The 17,762-nt window shown below is 37.2% G+C and overlaps 1 protein-coding gene across 14 annotated transcripts in view; it reads left to right on the top strand.

The window, feature by feature from the left end:
* Positions 1-17,762, top strand: part of ERC2 (ELKS/RAB6-interacting/CAST family member 2) — a 428,559-nt gene that overhangs the window by 52,996 nt on the left and 357,801 nt on the right. For 10 of the 14 annotated variants that reach the window (XR_010433483.1, XR_010433473.1, XR_010433476.1 and 7 more), the window contains exons 3-4: positions 2,211-2,234; positions 2,850-3,266. Coding sequence is in view for 1 of the 14 variants with exons in the window: in XM_064667650.1 (XP_064523720.1) it covers positions 2,211-2,234; positions 2,850-3,266 (441 nt within the window). In the remaining 13 variants the exon portion in view is untranslated. The remainder of the gene's footprint in view (positions 1-2,210; positions 2,235-2,849; positions 3,267-17,762) is intronic. The other 4 variants (XR_010433475.1, XR_010433478.1, XR_010433481.1 and 1 more) reach the window with 1 other exon arrangement.

Raw genomic sequence — 17,762 nt, forward strand, 5'->3', positions numbered from 1 at the left:
GACTTTGGGAAAACATTTACTTGTAAATAGTTTTTAGCATCAAGTAATAAGTATTGTCTAATTTAGCATTAGAAGGATGTATCTCAAATAATTGTTCAGATCAGAGAAAACAATTCTTTTGACTATTTCTAGACTACTTGATGAATGTTGCTGTTGCTTAGCAGTTGTAGCATAATAGTAGAGAGAAGGTTCTTGGCCAGGTGAAAGAACAGAGTGATTTTGTGGATGATTATGATTAGATTTATTGCTAATATGTTACCTAAATATTACCAGTGCAGTATCTAAATTACAACTCTATTATAATGGATTACAGTGTAATCTGAACATGGTCCCTCCTGTTGAATCACAAGCTTCATTGAGACCTTCTTGCTTTCTGAATTTCTCAGAAAAGTCTTGGTGCGTCTTGGTCCACATAACCTTGGTTTTGGTCAATAGTCTGTGTCCAAGGAGTGTATCAAGTAAGCAGGTTCAGCCAGAAAAATTCAGGTTTACAGACTTTGGACTTGAAGAATTCACAACTAAAATCAGCAAAGCACCTGTGTAGCTACTTTAGGATTTTACCTCTGTTTTGGTCTGGATCTTAGTGCTGTTACTCACCCATTCCTTTGGGCTACTCTGCAGGCATTCTTGCCAGGGAGGGGATCCACCTGCAAGCTGCCTGTGACCTCGGGACACAGTTTGCCCAGTTGGCCCAGTCTTCAGCAGCATTTTACACTGTTTTGCAGGCTGATGTGCACCAAAGTCAGCTGCAAACATCTCAGCTCCTCTGTGTTTGGAATGTATTAACGATGTGAGCATCCAGGCAGTTCCTCCTGCAATATTCACCTGGTGTGCTTTCTCTCAGGACCAACCACATTGCACAAGAGGTGGCAGAAAGGGAGAGGGCCTGTGTGTATGTGTGTGGGTGCAGGATACAAGCAAAGACCTGTCTATCTTTTGTCACTGTCACAGTAGTGAAATAATTTTGGAATGCAGAAGATGTCAGCCAGTCTTGGGGTCATAAACACTTGGTATATTAGTAGATTCCAAGTGGGAAAGCTGCTACATCTAGAGGAGTTGTAAATTTATTGGCAGCTTTTAAGTTTATATGGATAATAAAAAAGATGATGAGGTTAAGAAAAGGTAAGAATTGCCATTAAATAAAAGCAGGGCCATAAATGAGTGCCTACATTTGTATGCTCTTAACTGAGAGTGCCTAATAAGATGCAAATACTAAGAATTAAGATCTGGACATTTATTAAAACAGTGCTTATTTAATGACTGAATTGGTTCAGAGTGTCTGACTGTATGGAATTCTAGCAGTTGGCAATGCTTTTTTCCATTTGAAATAACTGACAAACATGATTTCAAAAGGTTGTTTTCTTAAGGTTTTGCATTTTTTGTTTAGTTTAAATGGTTGTTACAAACTGACAAATTTACCTGCAATTGTGTAAAACATGACGGTAATATCAAATGAAATGTTTTGTTGTTTGTTTGTCTGGTTTTTGTTGTTGTTTTTGTTGTCTTTGTTTTTCGAATGTGGAGTTGCAGAATATTGATTAAAGCAAATATGTCTCATGACATACATTTATGTCCCCTAATTCCTGCAATTAAATGTTTTCTGGTACAGACTGTGTGATTTTTCAGGAATCCATATTTCTAAAAACTCTGTGTGCTGTGTAGGCAGTGAATAGAGGGGAAAAAATGAGAAAGAAAACAAATTGTCACATAAAGATATAATCTGAAATGAACATCATAAACCACAGTAATTGAGGATAATTATCGATGTTCCAACCTTAATGTGGGCAAAATCAATTTTTATTTTGATCCATGTTGAGTAGGGAATGCAAGACTTACCTCCTGTACAGAGAAAGACCCCTGTGCTCAGATGTAGAACAGACATTTTAGGACAAGTTACTGTGTTTTGAAAAAACCTAGAGGTGAAAAAGAACAGTAATGTCAAATAGGAATGTTACTATCCACCGTGGGGCAAATTATTTTTAATGTATTTTTCTTTGTCACATCTGTTGAGTAAAGTCTGTCTATAAGTTTATATATTTGAGTACTGTGAAGTTGCTGTTGCCTTTCTGTATAACTCAATAAAAGTCTTTTTTTTTCTGTTGAAGATACTTTTTGTTGAATTCAGTTCTTTCTGTTGAATCTCCTTTGCTTGCATCTGACCTTTATTTATGTTGATTTTGCTTCATTTTTTCATTTACCATGCTGTTCAGTTTTTGGATGCCAGAAGAACCAAGGTTTGTCCACTCTTTGCAGTCAATTTGTTTTTCAAAATTCAGTATTGTTTAGTGTGGTTTTTTTTTTTTTTTGCTTGTTGAGATACAGTAATCCTGTTTACTAAACATGTTCATAGCTTAAGCTGCCAAAAAGAAAAAAAATGAAACCAATCAGCCCCTTCCTAAAGCCCCTTCAATTATAGTGAGTGCTTTGATTGACTTCCTAAACAGCAGTACTGTTGAGTACCATGAAGAGCAGAATTATCTTTAGTCTATGAAGTAATTTAGAAAACATGGAATACTGAGTCTTTCAGCTTTGTAGGTACATATTGACTGTACTAATGGATATGTCACTGCCTAGTGTTTGGGTTTATTGGTTTGCCTTTCGTTGCTATTTTTCTCTGTAGCTGACATTATTTTGTGTCTGTGTTATGTTGTCTTTTTTTCCTAGAAGCACTTGAAAGATATCATTATGGATATTGTCACCTGCATCTGATATTTTATGAGGTCATTTGATATACTTTCATCACTAATTCTAATGACTTTTTGTAAGAGCGTACAACAAAAGTTTAATCCAAGACTAATTCTACCTTCAGATCCTATATTGATTCTTCTTCTTTGTTTTCTTTGTTGCAGCATCTGCAGTTGACAATCCAGGCACTTCAAGATGAGCTTAGAACCCAGAGAGACCTTAACCATCTTCTGCAGCAAGAAAGTGGAAACAGAGGGGCTGAGCATTTTACCATTGAGCTCACAGAGGAGAATTTTCGAAGGCTTCAAGCAGAACATGATAGACAAGCTAAAGAGCTCTTCCTGTTGAGGAAAACTCTGGAAGAAATGGAGCTTAGGATTGAAACACAAAAACAAACGTTAAATGCCAGAGATGAATCAATAAAAAAGCTTCTGGAAATGTTGCAAAGTAAAGGTTTGCCGTCTAAAGGAATGGAAGAAGACAATGAGAGAACTCGAAGGATGGCAGAGGCTGAATCTCAGGTTAATCATTTAGAAGTGATTTTAGATCAGAAGGAGAAGGAAAACATGCATCTTAGAGAGGTAATGAAAAACTGTTTGTTTAAAATATTTATTTGTTAAAAATAGCTGAAGTACTTGTTGCAGTTTTAGATATATAGAGTATTGAAGTGTTTTCTTTTTGTGCTCTAATTTTCTTGTGAAAAAGATAGTATGCATTTCTTTTACATATCTAATAAATACACAGCAGGACTGTATGACATTTGAAAGCAAGTATAGGAAATTATGGAAAAGAAATAAATGTATTTGGGGTTTACTGTCTCTCTGTTGCTGTGCAAAGTTTTTGTATCCTTTTATTTTCACAAACTGGTGTTTGGCCAATGAAGACTAGACCTGTTGAAGAGGGAAGTGACACTTGCTGCTCCTGTAAACCGAAGAGTCATGAGTGCACACTACCTTTGTGTTTGATTTTTATACCTCTGTTGTTTGAAATGAGTGTTTTAAATGATTTGCCTTCCATATAAACAAAGGCTTCTGCCTATGTTTGTTTCTAAAGTATTTTTGTGTGGTGATACTCAAACTTTTTAAGTAAATATATGGTAATGTTGCCACATTAAAACTATGGGCTGATGGCTGTGCTTTGAGAGAACCTACCTGCACCAGCTGCCCACATCACTTGTAGATGCATTTTTGGGACTGGATTTGGGATGATTGAATTAGTACAACTGAAAGAAAATCTGGCTTGGTGTCAAGCCCATCTGCCCCTTGGCATCCCAGCAGTGTTACCATGTGAGCAGTGTCAGGCAAACCAGACAGGGTGAGTCTCCCTCACAAACACCCTGTTGTTTTCTGCTGAGAAGGGTGAAAATTGCAGGGAGGTGGTGTACAGGCTGCCCACAGCAGGGGAAATCAGGATAAACAGGTGTGTTTCCTTAGAAACTCAGCAACAGTGTAGTCCCATTGAACTTCCAGTCTAGTAAAAACACCAATTTGCCCGACAGATCAAAGTGTGAATGAAATTAGTGCAAAAACAGAGAAAACTATTGTTGGCCCTTGTGTATGACTAAACCTATAAATGTTAGAGATTAAGAACAGCTATTTACATCTACAGAATGTTGTCAAAATACTTTCTTTGCTGTTATATTTAGCTTGTGGTCTTCCCCAACCTAGAATATGTGTTGAGGACTCAGTAGTATCTGCTGCACATCTCAAGATGAAAAATTAGAAAATTTTGCAAGGCACACTGATGCATTTCAGTCAAGTTTTCTCATGAAGAAAGAAATCCTTGGATCCTGAATCTTTTCACAGGCAAAATTTTAATTAAAAACTGATGCTACCCATTCATGGATTCTGAAAGGAGTTGCATAAGGAGTTAATGTTGCTGAGTTGGTGATGAGAGAGAATTGTTGAACAAGTTCTATAAACTAGCAGACAAGTTTCTGGATTTAGATCTGCTGTTCTCAGAGTATTGCATACAGTCTGTTTCAAAGGTGGATGATTATGTGGTTGTATTTCATCTGTTGCAGCACTATCACTGAAGTTTTTGAATCCTTGGCTAGTCCAAGGAATGCTGAAGGGATATCTTATTGCTTCTTGTAGACTGTGCATGTTTCTCCTGTTTTTATACTGAATTACCTTGATGTTTCACAGTTCCACCTGGGTTGTCCTCATGGGCTGAGGAAAAAGTTGTGTCTCCCTCAGTTTTCATGAGGATATAGAGGTTGTCTTTTGTCTGGAGTACTGGATGAGGTTTTCTGGAGTTTCTGCTGGTGACATGCTGATATGCCTTAGTAACTGGTCAAGGTTTAAAAATTTACTAGGTCAGTTGTCTGGAATGTGTCTCAGCCAATTTGGCAGGAACTATCTAGTGTTTTGGAGCTTTTGGCTCACAATTTCCTTGTTATTCTAAGAATTCAAGGCTTTGGGTGAGGTCTGTCTCTCCAACTCTCTTCCTGTTGTGCATGGCATTTATAGGGGTTTATTTTTATATTTTTTTAAATTTCTGCATATTTGAAGTTTGTTGTAGGGAGCTTGGATGTATGATGTGTAGGCTATATGAACTCTTTAGAAACAAAATGTTTGGTAGGTGCCTATTTGTTTATCTGCGACTCTGGATCTGATTGATCAAGTGGGCTCTTGGAAAATGTTCTGAGGTTCAAATTTTGTCTTTTGCTTCCTCGTTATGGAAAGTTGTCTGCATGCTTTGAACCAATATCAGACATTATGTATTGTTAAAAATATTACATATTTGTTAAAGGTCCAAGTAGATCAACTTTTGATCTTTATGTGTAGCTTGGCAAGTCTTTGTTGTTCTGCAGTGCTCATTTGAATTGTTGTCACTGCTTGTAGTCTTCATCCTGCACAATACAGTTGTTCAGCATGAGAAACCAGGAGTTATTGTGTTGAATCTTCTGCAGTAGTCTCCCCAGTGGACTGATATTTTTATTTTCTTAACTGGTGTTTGTAAGTTTTCACCCTAACTGTGTAAATGACTCTGCAGAGTTAATGGATTTTTTTTTTTTGTTCTCCTAAGAATGCTTTAAAAGTAAATCCGAACTTAGATACATTTTTACTGAAATTAATTCATCAATTGTTTAGTGGTCACTCAAATTGTGTTAATCTTTCTATATCTCTAACAAAATATTTGTCATTTTAGAACATCATTTAAAATATTCTGCTTTTCTTATTTTTACAGGTTGGATTATAGAGCTCAAGTGTTGATTATATTTCTGAGAAACTAGTATATTGTCACATGTTTAATTCAAAACCAGAAACAAGTATTCAGGATTTGATCAGTTTTGCTATTTTATTTTCTGACACTGCACTTGAAACTGTCTGCACCTGAGGAGGTTCAGGCGACATTGGGAGTAATGGAAGGGGTGGTTAAACATGACCTTTCTTCTTATCCTTAAGTCTCTATCACTTTGTCAGTCATGAAACATTTCTCATATTAGTTTTCTGCCCATTTCACACAAGCATGCATGTTACCAGAAAGCAATATCCTACTGTTCTGGTTCAAAATGATTGGCTGAATATCCAAGAATCATGCAGAAATTTCTCTTTTTTAAGCCGCTGATTGTTTCTATTTTCCCCCCTGTTTCTGGCCATAGCAGAATTTCGTAATATAGCTGCCTTCAAAGATCTGGAATTTCTCCAGGCCTTAGATTATATTTCTTAGAGCAAGTACAGGCAAGAGTCATGCAATTGGCTAGTGTAACCAGAGGCAGAGAAATAACTCCAGAAAATAAAACAACCCATTTTTTTAAATTTTGTTTTTATATTTTTAGCAGATATGTACTGACTTTGGTGTGTTAACTTCCTGGCCTTCAAAGATTGTACCTGTCTGCATCTGTAAACTTTGTTTCACAGAGGCAGACTTTTGGTGACAGGTTTACTCAAGTTGTGTGTTTGAAGGTCTTGGCAAATGTGAGGCTTATTATCCAGGAGGAGGAGACTAAAGCTGAAGTTGGAATCCCGCTCTTTTACAGGAAGAGCAAAGAATGTCAGTGTCAGTAAGGTTCATTAAAATGTTGGGAAATAAGCTATGCAAAAAATAGGGTTAGATTTCTTTCCATGTTTCAAGGAATTTAAAACCTGGGCAATAAGCTTCCACAAGGAGAGCTGAACTTAGTTCCCGATTCCCAAAGCAAGAGAGAACAAATAGAACTCTGCACAGCAAAAAGTGTGAGCATGTGTTTCTGCTCCAGTTTTGGAGATGCAGCCTCTTGGGGAGAGAATGTTGAGCTCTTTTTCATTGTTTCTGGGAACTTCTGCCCAGTTTGCTCTCAGTTTTCCATCACTGAGTTAGACTGAATCCTATGTCTGTGACTAACTAACCTCGCTCAAATATTTATCAAACCCCCAAATGATTAGCATTTGCCTTGATAAGGAAATAATGTATCCTGTAAGGAATGAAGGGGTCTTTGCAAATAGACTTAAGAAAAAGGACATTCTTGGTCTGGTAGTCTCCCAGTAAGTATGTTGGTGGTTGAAAATCTGCCTTGTAGCCATAATGACATACCATGGCATCCTTCATATTCAGAATTAAATAATCACGGAGATCACTAAATATACATTCCTGTCAGAAAACACAAGATGGCTGCCTTAAAGTTCTTAAATTGGTTATCACATGTCTCTTCTAGAATTTTAAATAAACATTTGTTTCTCTATAACTTTGGGAGAACTGTAGGTAATATGGGGATTTTATCATGTGGAAATCTAGCACAGATGTTTGGTATTACTTTTTTTTAAACATAGTGACCACACATTATTTACCCTAAGTACCATTAAGTATTTTTTTATTATTGCTATTAAAAACTTGCCTTAGGCGAAGTCCCACTAAATCTCTAGTGAAGTCAAATGTTAAAATTCCAGCAAGTATTTTATTATATATACATACACGTATATTACACATGCCCTCTCTGTACAACATGCAATTTCACTAAAACAAATTCTGAGATCATATAGGATTTTATATACACATTTTAACTCTTATCTTGCATGTATTCTTAAAATAATGTTGTTGCCCATGGTTTAAAGCTACAGCTTTTTTATATTTAGTAGAAAGAAGAACAACACAGCTTCTTTATTATAATTTAAAATGTGCTTCTAAACTTTCAAGGGTTTTTTAAAACTTTGCTCTATCTTTGAACTCAGCTTGGTCAAATAATGAAGGCTGCTGATAGGATTTGAACTGCCATCATGAATTAGTTATTGCATGTTTTTAAAGTTATTAATGGAGCAAAGTTCCTTCTTCCACTGTGAATAGAACAGATGCCTTGCAGACTTTTGGTGTTTACTGTAAATGTCTTACACTGGAGCCAGTAGTAATTTACTAAGGAAATGCTTTATCGACACCAAACGTTTCTTCCCTGAAGTTGGTTATACAGATTAACAACCATTCTGGACTGAGCCTTTTTATTAGGTTCATTAGTGCCTCTTTCCCTTTATTTCTCCTGGCTCAACTCAAAATATTAATCTTATCAGTTGCTATAAAGACAGTTGCTTTCTAGCAAAATATCAATAGTATTATGTGTTTTTAAGGTGACCCCTAAAGTATACAGAAGGACTTTGCAGTGTTGGCAGTCACTGCAGACATGAGAAAGTAGACAATCTGATTATGCTCTAGGGAACAGTTGTTACTTCTAACACAGCCCACTCAGATTTTGCTATGCCCCATGATACTCTTGCCAGGACACTTGATTGCAATAGATTTTATAAGTCTATGAAGGATTAGAAAACTTTGTTCATTTAGAAATCAGTTTCTTTACAAACAGGATTGACTTCCATGACAATATCACCCGTAGTTTGGAGTCTAGAGTATGACAAAGCTGTCAGTTTGAAACAGACACCTCTCCTAGTAGCAACTAAAGGAATTATTTTAGGAAGAGGGAGAAAAATCCGTTTCAGGAGTAAGCTGGATTTTCTGTACCTTTCCATGTGTGCAGGTGATAAATGTTGATCCTGCCAGCATTCCTGGAAAGTGCATCCTTGAATCGCTGTAAATTAATATTGTCCCCAGATGTGAAAATACTGTCTTTGCAGGGCTCCTTGCTCAGTTCACACATTTGCTACTTTTTGGCCGCATGTAAAGATTTTACAGACAAGCCAATAATGAAACAGAGAAAAATGATCAGTTATCTATGGTAGGTTTTATTTTCTTTCCTCTGCTCTGTTCTGTAAACATGCTACTACTCATCTCTGTGCCAATAACTTCATTATTCTATAATGGAACTAATTTCTTCTAGCTCCATCTTGTCCTTTGTCATATGAATGACAATAGCCTAAGTATGTGACTCATAGCTCTGACATGTTGGTGTCAGAGCTGAATTTCCAGGGAAGGGGAGAGGTGGTTACCCTTGAATTCCAATGTATACTTCTCTGATTTAGACTCTCTCCCAAGTGGAAGATGTACCCAGAGAGTAGTTAAGCCATGGGAATAGATTGCCCAGAGTTGTTGAGGAACCCTCTTGAGCCGAAGGGATACAAGATACAGATCTTAAATCCCACAGAATTTATGCTCATAGTGCAGTTTATTATGCTTAAAAGCACTTTTGAAAGTCATTTGGTCATATTATGTGTTATCTTCAAAATTTATTTTAGAATTATTTTCTTTCAGTAATTCTGTTCCCATTAGACAGTCCATGACTAAGACTTCTTAGAACAGTAATTAGAAAAAGAAAAGACTTGTCAGGTGCTGTAAACTGGCATCTCTTATTGCCTCCTGTATCATCTCACAAGAAAACCTCAGAACTCAGAGCAAAATGAAGATTTTGTAAAATTAATAGATTGAAGGACACTCCTTTATTCCTGAGCAGAGTAAGATTAGTGAAGTCCATTTTGTAATATTCAGGGCTAATCTTCTGAAATCTAAACCAAAGCTGCTACTTCCAGCACATCACGTTTTGTAGCTGAGCTGAGATCACAGGGTCACAGAATATGCTGAGTTGGAAGGGACCCACAGGGAACATCGAGTCCAACCCTCAGCCCTGCACAGGACCAGCCCCAAGGGTCACACCATGAGCCTGAGAGGATTATCCAGATGCTCCTTGAGCTCTGGCAGCCTCGGTGCTGTGCCCACTGCCCTGGGGAGCTGTTCAGTGCCCAGCCACCAACCTGAACCTCCCCTGACAGAACTCCAGGCCACTCCCTCAGGTCCTGTCGCTGGTCACTCCTTTGTCTTGGGAAACACACACAGCCTTTTACCTGCACTGGAAACCCACGGACTGTAGTCATATGAGCTGGAGTTCCAGAGCACTGCGACAGGCTTGTCTCCTGCCAGAGCCTGTATACACTTGTGTGTGTATGTACATGTTTTTTTCCTTGGCATGGATGTAAAGAACTGAAAAAAAGAGTGTTTTGTCATCTAAAAAACACACCCTCCTCCTCCCCCCTCCCCAGTCTTCTAAAAAAAGCCCCATTTTTTGTCTGCTAAGCCTTTTCCTTGTACAAATCTCAAGAACGTGGGTTTTGCCTTTGTATATGCTGGCCTATTTTAGCAGTAAAAGTGGAAGTGTTATATAGGCAGTAGAATATAGCTAATAATGTAAACTCTTTCTAAAGTTTCACCTGAAACTCAGTTTGATGAAGGGAAAATGTAATGTTAAATTAAACCATTTAGTGAACAGATGTGAAATTTTTGTTAAAACAAAATTGACCCCTTTCTTCAGAAAGAGCAGCATATAACCTTTGATCTGAGGGAACTGGAATTTAGGTAGTCACTAATTAGCTGATCAATTTTATAGGTAACTTTTTTTTGTTGACAGCTTGAGTCTGATATTCCAACATGATTATAGGGCATTGATGTAATTATCAATATGTTTATTTCCAAATACAAATTTGATAATGGCTGTAAGTGTATCCCATCTCACGATATAGATTTAGTTAAAATATTTAGCACAAAATGTGCCCTGGGAGGCATATCCACCAAAAATGTGGATGTGTTTAAAAGAACTGAGGACAAAATTCTGTTTGTTTTTGTTTGAGTTTGGTTTTTTTTTTTTTCCCCCGGAGTCAAATGAGGTCAGTGGGATTGAGTGATTTAAGGTGAATAGGATTAGATTTGAAAAAATAAATGAATCCAGACTTGGTTACTGCTCGGCTACACTGTTGGAAGGAACCAGTTCACTGCAGCTTTTCTGTAGATGGAGCCAACATCTTCACCTGCTTGGCTTATCTCCATTTAGCAACACATGTCATCACATCCTTACGTAAAAGCGTTTTGGTGGCTCTTCAGATGATCTTCCTTCTCCCTGAAATGTAAACATTTCCTCATGGCTGGGCTTCGCGAACGAAGATTTGGGATATAAACATTTACAAAACAAACAAACAAAACAATGCAGATGTTTTAGAGCTGTTTCTGTACAATGACTATATTTAGAATAGTTACTGGTTCTATGTGGTTTTGTGACTGTCACTTCTAAGATTAAGGACAATATTAATATAGGCAGCATATTTATATAATGGGGACTACCTACTCTTACACATCTGTGGGGTTTGGGCCCTTGCTTGGTCCTTTCGCTTTCATACAGAAGAGATGAGTTATATTCCTGCTGGACTTTTAATAACACTTCATAGTACTTGTTGAAGGAAATGGATATATAAAAATGATATGTGACCCAGGGAAGTGGGAATCAGACATGTTTCCCTAATCACTGAAAGAGAAGTTCATATGCAACACCCTGTTATAGACTGTATAGAATGATCAATTTTTTGGGGTGTAGAAAGATAAAACTATAGTGTTTCCTACTCTGCAGGCTCAGGATTTGTAAGGGGCATGTTCTTTATTGCTCTGCTTTTCACACAATTCACTTGAATATATATTCTTTTAAAGTACACAGTTTGTGTTCTCTCCTAAGACCCTGTGATATTGGAACATTTGGTACAAGTTCCACTGATATAATTAACAAAAAAGAGAAATAATGTAATAACTGACATGGAGAAAAATGCTTTATCAGCTAATGGCTATATTTGGTAATTGCAAACAGATTCTTAGTGGTGTGCCACTGACTTCTGGCTACTGGATCCTCCATTCACAAACTTCTTATGCTGCCGTTGCTCTGCTATGTTGTCTGACTCTTAATTCACTTCAAACATGTATTTCTTATGAAAGAGTTCCAAATGGAGCTAGTAAAGGGACATTTACTGAAGGCAATGTGATTCACATGCCATTCTCCTTAAAATCTGCATTTGCAGAATGCATTATTTTAACCTGCTAATAGATAATTAACAGCTCAATGGATATTTCTTTAGTTGCACTGCTTTAATTGGCTTTGGCTCTTGAAATATTTTTTTTTTCCCCGAGTATGTTTATTTACAAAAATATTTGGATCTTTGGTTTTAGATTTATAACAATGAATATATCTAAAATATGTTTTCTTTAGCTCATTATTTGACTCAAAAATAAACATCGGAAAAAATATTCCATTAATGCATGATCTTTAGAAGGAGAACTTGAGTAATTTTTCAGTTCATGGTATCTTCTCAGCAAGTTCCTGAAAATACTCAGTTAATTAAATTTCTGCTTTTTCATGATCAGCTGAAGTTTCACAAGGTTTATCAGCTGAAGCAGTGGTCCTCAGATGCTGAACAAGAAATAGTATATTGATTACTAGGTATCTGAAAGTGTGGGGAAAAATATGTGGCCCTAAATATTTCCTAAAAATCAGCCGGTATGTAACTTGATCCATTCGCATCCTTCACGTAAAGCACGTGGGTTGTTTTGAGCGCTAGATGGCCCTGTTGAACGAGGATTGCTTTTCAGCCTTGTTTTCGCAGATGATCGTGCCCTATTTATTGTTTTTCATCGTTCATTTGACACCAGTAGAATTTAAAGTCGATGCAAAGGCAATTTCTCATAGATTTTGTAGTAATCTGTAATCTGATTGCAGTTCAGAATAGCTACATCTAAGGATCAAAGCAAGGAGACTAGAAAGGATGCTGCAGCTTCCCGCAGAGAATGTGGGTTCGGAAATGCAGCCTAAAGGTTTTAGTGGAATTTGGTCCCAGTGTGTTAGTCAAGATCTGTACTTTAATTTACAAAAGTGAAAAAGCCAACTAAGATGCCGTTTTCCTCTTTTGAATGGGTTGGAGTTTCACTATATCTGCTTTCACACCACACACCTCTGCACTGACACGGTGGGACTGGGAGGTGGATGGTGGAGGGTGTGTCCAGTCATGCTGATGTGCCCTACTGCGTAATATGTAGCTTAATCAGAAGGTTTTTTTGTTTCTGTATTGGCATGGTGATGTATAACCATGTGGAGAAGACAAAGACAGCACATCTGTAGCTGCCTTCACATCACATAGTTTCTGATGCATTTTGGACATGAAAGCCAGCATCTCACAGCCTGAGGCACCTGTGACACACCCCCATGGCTCCAGCATTCCTTGTTTCAGAAATTTGGTGAAGAAGCCACCATTCAACAGGGTAAAGATTTTAGTGAGAAAACATTGTTCTTCTACATCTTAAGACTTGTGGGCAATGCCACTGTTAGTGATTTTTTTCTGTCCTGAATGTGAGCAATTAAGCTTTTTTCTATTTACATTTTCTTAAGTGATTGTGGAAGTGTCAGATAGGTGAGAACACCCAATACAGTGCCTGCTCAGTTGTTGCTTTTGTTGTCTGTCATTTATTAAACATCTGTTTTGATGAAGAATTACAGCATCCTTAGGAAATTGCTGTACTGATAACTCCCTAAGATGTAGCTTTTATTCTTTTTTTTTTTTTTTTCTGGCCTCACCTAGATGATGCCTGTGCAGGTTTTTGTAGCTTGAACAAATAACATAATTGTGAACAAACGTGTGTTGGAGAATTTTTCTGATTTTGTAGTGCAGTTGCTGTAAACAAATTTATCCCATTGTAGAGCGTTCTAACAAAGCAAGTAGAATCTATATCCTGTTTAAAAGTGTACCTTCCTAGCACAGGAGGAAGGATTTTTATTGCAGATGATTGTTATCCCAATAAAAAGTTGCTCTGTTTCAGAGCATTGATGGACTGAACACCTGCGTGTTTCAGAGTCAGAACAATCAGTTTGTTCTCAATTATTCCTGACCTGCTTGGAGAGAGTAATTTTCAGCTCTCAACTTGAAAATGGCATATTTTCACATAGGAGTACATCTGGCAGAGAAAAGATTTTCTGCTGATAACAAATCTCAGAAACCATTATCAAAATAATGTTACCTTTCAGCCTTTCAACAGTATTGTGAGTGTTTGCAGAGGTCTTGGCAGTGCTCACATCCCATCTGCATCGTTAAGGCACAAGATGATTGGCCAGAAAAAGGAAATCTTAGCGAGAGATTAGGAACAGATAAGCACAGTCCCTCAAGGCAAAAAAAAGAAAATGTTCGTTTTAACACCAACTCAGATGATAGAATTTATCAAAACAATAGTGGACTTCAGGATGGTAAGACAGAGCTTGTGGAAGAATTCCAAATCAGGGCTACTTTGATAGTTTGGTTCTGCTGTGCCCTTCAGCAGGAGGGGTTTCTCATCTCTGTCACATGTATCTGGAAGCCTGGTGCCACATGCAAACTTGTTCTTTATTATCTTTTTCTTTTTTTTTTTTTTCTGAATGACTTTCATTCCAGTAAAGTATAAAAGATACTGGTTTAAATATTCAGAAAACTTGGGTGTTTTTTATGTGATGGCAAAAATAGAGTTAAAAACTTTCGTCAAAACTTTCTCTGCTTTTATTCCTTGTGAAACAAAGCTGAGTATTCCCAGTGTATGACTCTGTGGTGGTTGAGCTTCACAGGAATCTTTCATGCAGTTTAACATTGTGGAGCTTTAAGTAATGTCAAATGTATTTGAGTATTTCCTGCAATCCCTTCCTGCTAGAATCTTTGTGGAGCATGACAGTGATAAACTCCATAAATCAGGGGAAGTGTAGGCTGTGCAATTGCAAAGGCCAGTGAGCAGGGTTTGGAACTGGTGTGCACATCATCATGGGATATTTGTGAAACACTTACCAGTTATTTACAAAATGCTGACAGTCTTGGCAGAAACTCTCCAGGGAAGAGCAGCAGAAGAGCTGACAATATATTTAGTTTGCCAGCTGTGGGGTTTATCCGTCTGTGGATTCCTTGCAAACAAGAATATCAAAGAGTTCTTGGGTTTATGGCTGGTCAGAGATCTCTAAGGGACGGTTTTCTGAGTCAGTGCTCAGGTTAACTAATACCTGCATTCCTCCCATTTCAGTTATTGTGGCCAAAGCAGCAGTTCAGGGAACATCTCCTGCATTGCCATGTCCTTTGGATTTCCACAGCACTTTCAACTGACTGTAGAGGTCATGTTCAATGATCTCTTAAATCAGCTTGCTTGTCTCTGCAGGAGAGGTCCATTAGACACCTGTCTTCCTACTTCGTGGGTAGTAGCATGCTTTTTGGATAGATATTTACTATAGAAAAGTCAAATTTAGGCAACTTAGAGCACAAAAGAATTTACAAAGAAAGCTTGTTATGTCAGATTGAAAAAGGTTTTGTACATGATTTGAATAATTGCATTTGCCATTATGACAGCTAAGTTTATTTGACTGTATTCCCTCCAGGTCAAAATTATTTATTGTAAACTTGGCAGTCATTAGTGTTTCTGGTCTTACACAGACTGCTGTAGCTTGAGGTTGCAGTGACTCACAGATTTATGGAAGACCTGCAAGAATTCTTTATCCACAGGAACATCCTCCCCTCCTTTTTCAGAGCTAAGTTAAATATTCCAGATCTAATGTACTGAAGTTCTTTGTCTCCCATCCCTTATCCATTTCACTTTGAAAGTGGAATTACTTTAGCAATAACAATATCGGGCAGTATCAGGGTGAAAGAATTGAGACTTTTCTGTGAGACTCTTTTGCCCCAGTTTGGTGCTCTACTGTGTATCATCATGAGGTGATCATGATGAAGCCATACTCTAGATTTTTGCCCAAGCTAAGTTTCAGAATTCCACACTTAATGAGGTTATATACTAACCTGTATTTCTTTGGAGACATATTGGAATAATGAAAAAACTATGTGGCACTTTTTTAGAAGAGCCTTTTATTTGACAGTTTGAAGCCCTCCTTCACCAACCTCTGAGTCCTCAGGACAGACTTAAAAATTTTACTGTCTCTGAATTAATTTCTGTGAATTATCTGCCTCTGAACATATTCACAACTTTTCTTTCCAAAAATGTTACATCCTGCTTGAGATTCACTGAGGGGGAAACACTCACAAGGACAAGTAACTGGAAAAAGTAAAGATTAGCAGCCTGTCTGTCCTGGATTTCTTTGAGATGTTTTTTGACCCTTTATATATTCTACTTCCCACCCTGCTCCACTCTCATCTATACTCAGAAAGATGGGCAGTAGTTCTTGCCTTGTTCTTCCACCTTTTATACTGCGAGTGTAGCAAGGATGCATGTGCAGAGTAAGTAGCAGCTGTTAAACCTCTGCTACAGGTATATAAAGCACATGAGCAACTTTGTGTGGCTGTCTGGCTACACAACTCAGACTTCAGTTATTTCCCAACCCCCTGTCCAAACAGCAATTACTTGGCAATGACAGCTACATAGCTATATAAATACCCATGCTTCTGTCATGTGCTTTTTCCAAATGCAAGAGTAACTTATCTTTAGTGATGCAATAAAATTTATAGAAATGTCAGGAAGAAGAAAATGGTGTGTTTTCTGGAAAGTAATTCTCCATAGGGCCTATTTTGTATTTAGAAGTAAAATTTAACTGTCTGTATTTTGCACTAATTGTCTTTTGTGTGCCTTCAGAGCTCTAGGTGTCTAAGTTACACCTTCCAGCCTTAAGATTTGAAGCACTATACGTCCTGATTCTGCATGTAAAAATAAACCCAAATTAAAAAGTTGTCATTTACTGTGAAGGAGAGTCAATACATATATAGAGCATATTGAAACTGTGTGGATTCTCTTATAGAATGCCTGGCAGCTGTGGAGATATACTTCAGAAAATATTTTTCCTAATGTTTCATTGAGTGAACAGTCAATCAAAGTTTGCTAACAGAAGGAAATATCCTTAAAAGTTTTCTTCATATTCTCAGTTGTATTAAAAAAATGGATTTATGCACTCCATTACCTGAACAAAATAATCTGTATTGGGATTGTTCAGTGTGATGACAGAACTGGAAATTGTTATTAACACTGGCAGGTATTAAGTATGAGACACTTTGTATTTCTCCTTGCTTGCAAGTTCCTGAAGGACACAAGATTTTAGATGTCACATTCAGAGACAGAGTCTCACCGAACCTGGAAAACAGTGAGAGAAAAAATCAGGAAATAGACCTGTAAAGAGCAGAGTTCTTTGGGATTTTCGGGAAGTGGTTTGAAATTTCTCGAAAAGAAACCGAGTTAATGTTTGATCGTGAGGGAAGGAGTGAAAATAATGAGGCATCGTTAATTTTTCATAATTGCCAACGCTACAGGTGATAACTAGAGGCAGTTGCTTTGTTTTGAAGACACCCTTCAAAAGCCTTTAGCTATCTTTGTACCATAACAGGCAAGCAGAAATATAGTGTGCTGATATATAAATCTGTTGATCTTGTCTAATTTAATATATTGAGACATCAAGTCTATCTGTTGTAGGTTTTTTTGGTTTGTTTTTTTTGTTTGTTTGTTTGGGGTTAAATGAGCAAGTAATTTCTTTAACTTTTTTGTGAAAGAAGGTTCTGTCCAGCATGTTTTAAGTGTTAAGATAAGATAGCACTGGATTAAAGGATGGTCTTAAACTCTGTTTTTTGTGGCACATGAGGTTTTGTTACAGTATAGGCTATGATTTATTTATTTATTTTATTTTATTTTTTAGTGGACCAAATGTTCATGTACTATTGCTTAATAGTGAGACAAAAGATAAATATAGAGGAAAGGCAAAAATATCAGAAGGTAACTGAGAAAAGTCTTATTTATACTGCAGCTTGGTGAGTGGCATGTGAAAACTACAAGTTCTTTTGACTTTTGGACTGCATGGACATTATCATAGTAGGGAAGCATAAGAAGAATACCTTTGGAGCTAAGTAGTTAATACTGAGGATATTTTGGGGATTTATGCTGGATTTTTTTTTCATCTCTGTTTTTTCTCCTTCCAAGAT

The sequence above is a fragment of the Pseudopipra pipra genome, chromosome 11, assembly GCF_036250125.1.
Source record: "Pseudopipra pipra isolate bDixPip1 chromosome 11, bDixPip1.hap1, whole genome shotgun sequence".
NCBI lineage: Eukaryota > Metazoa > Chordata > Aves > Passeriformes > Pipridae > Pseudopipra > Pseudopipra pipra.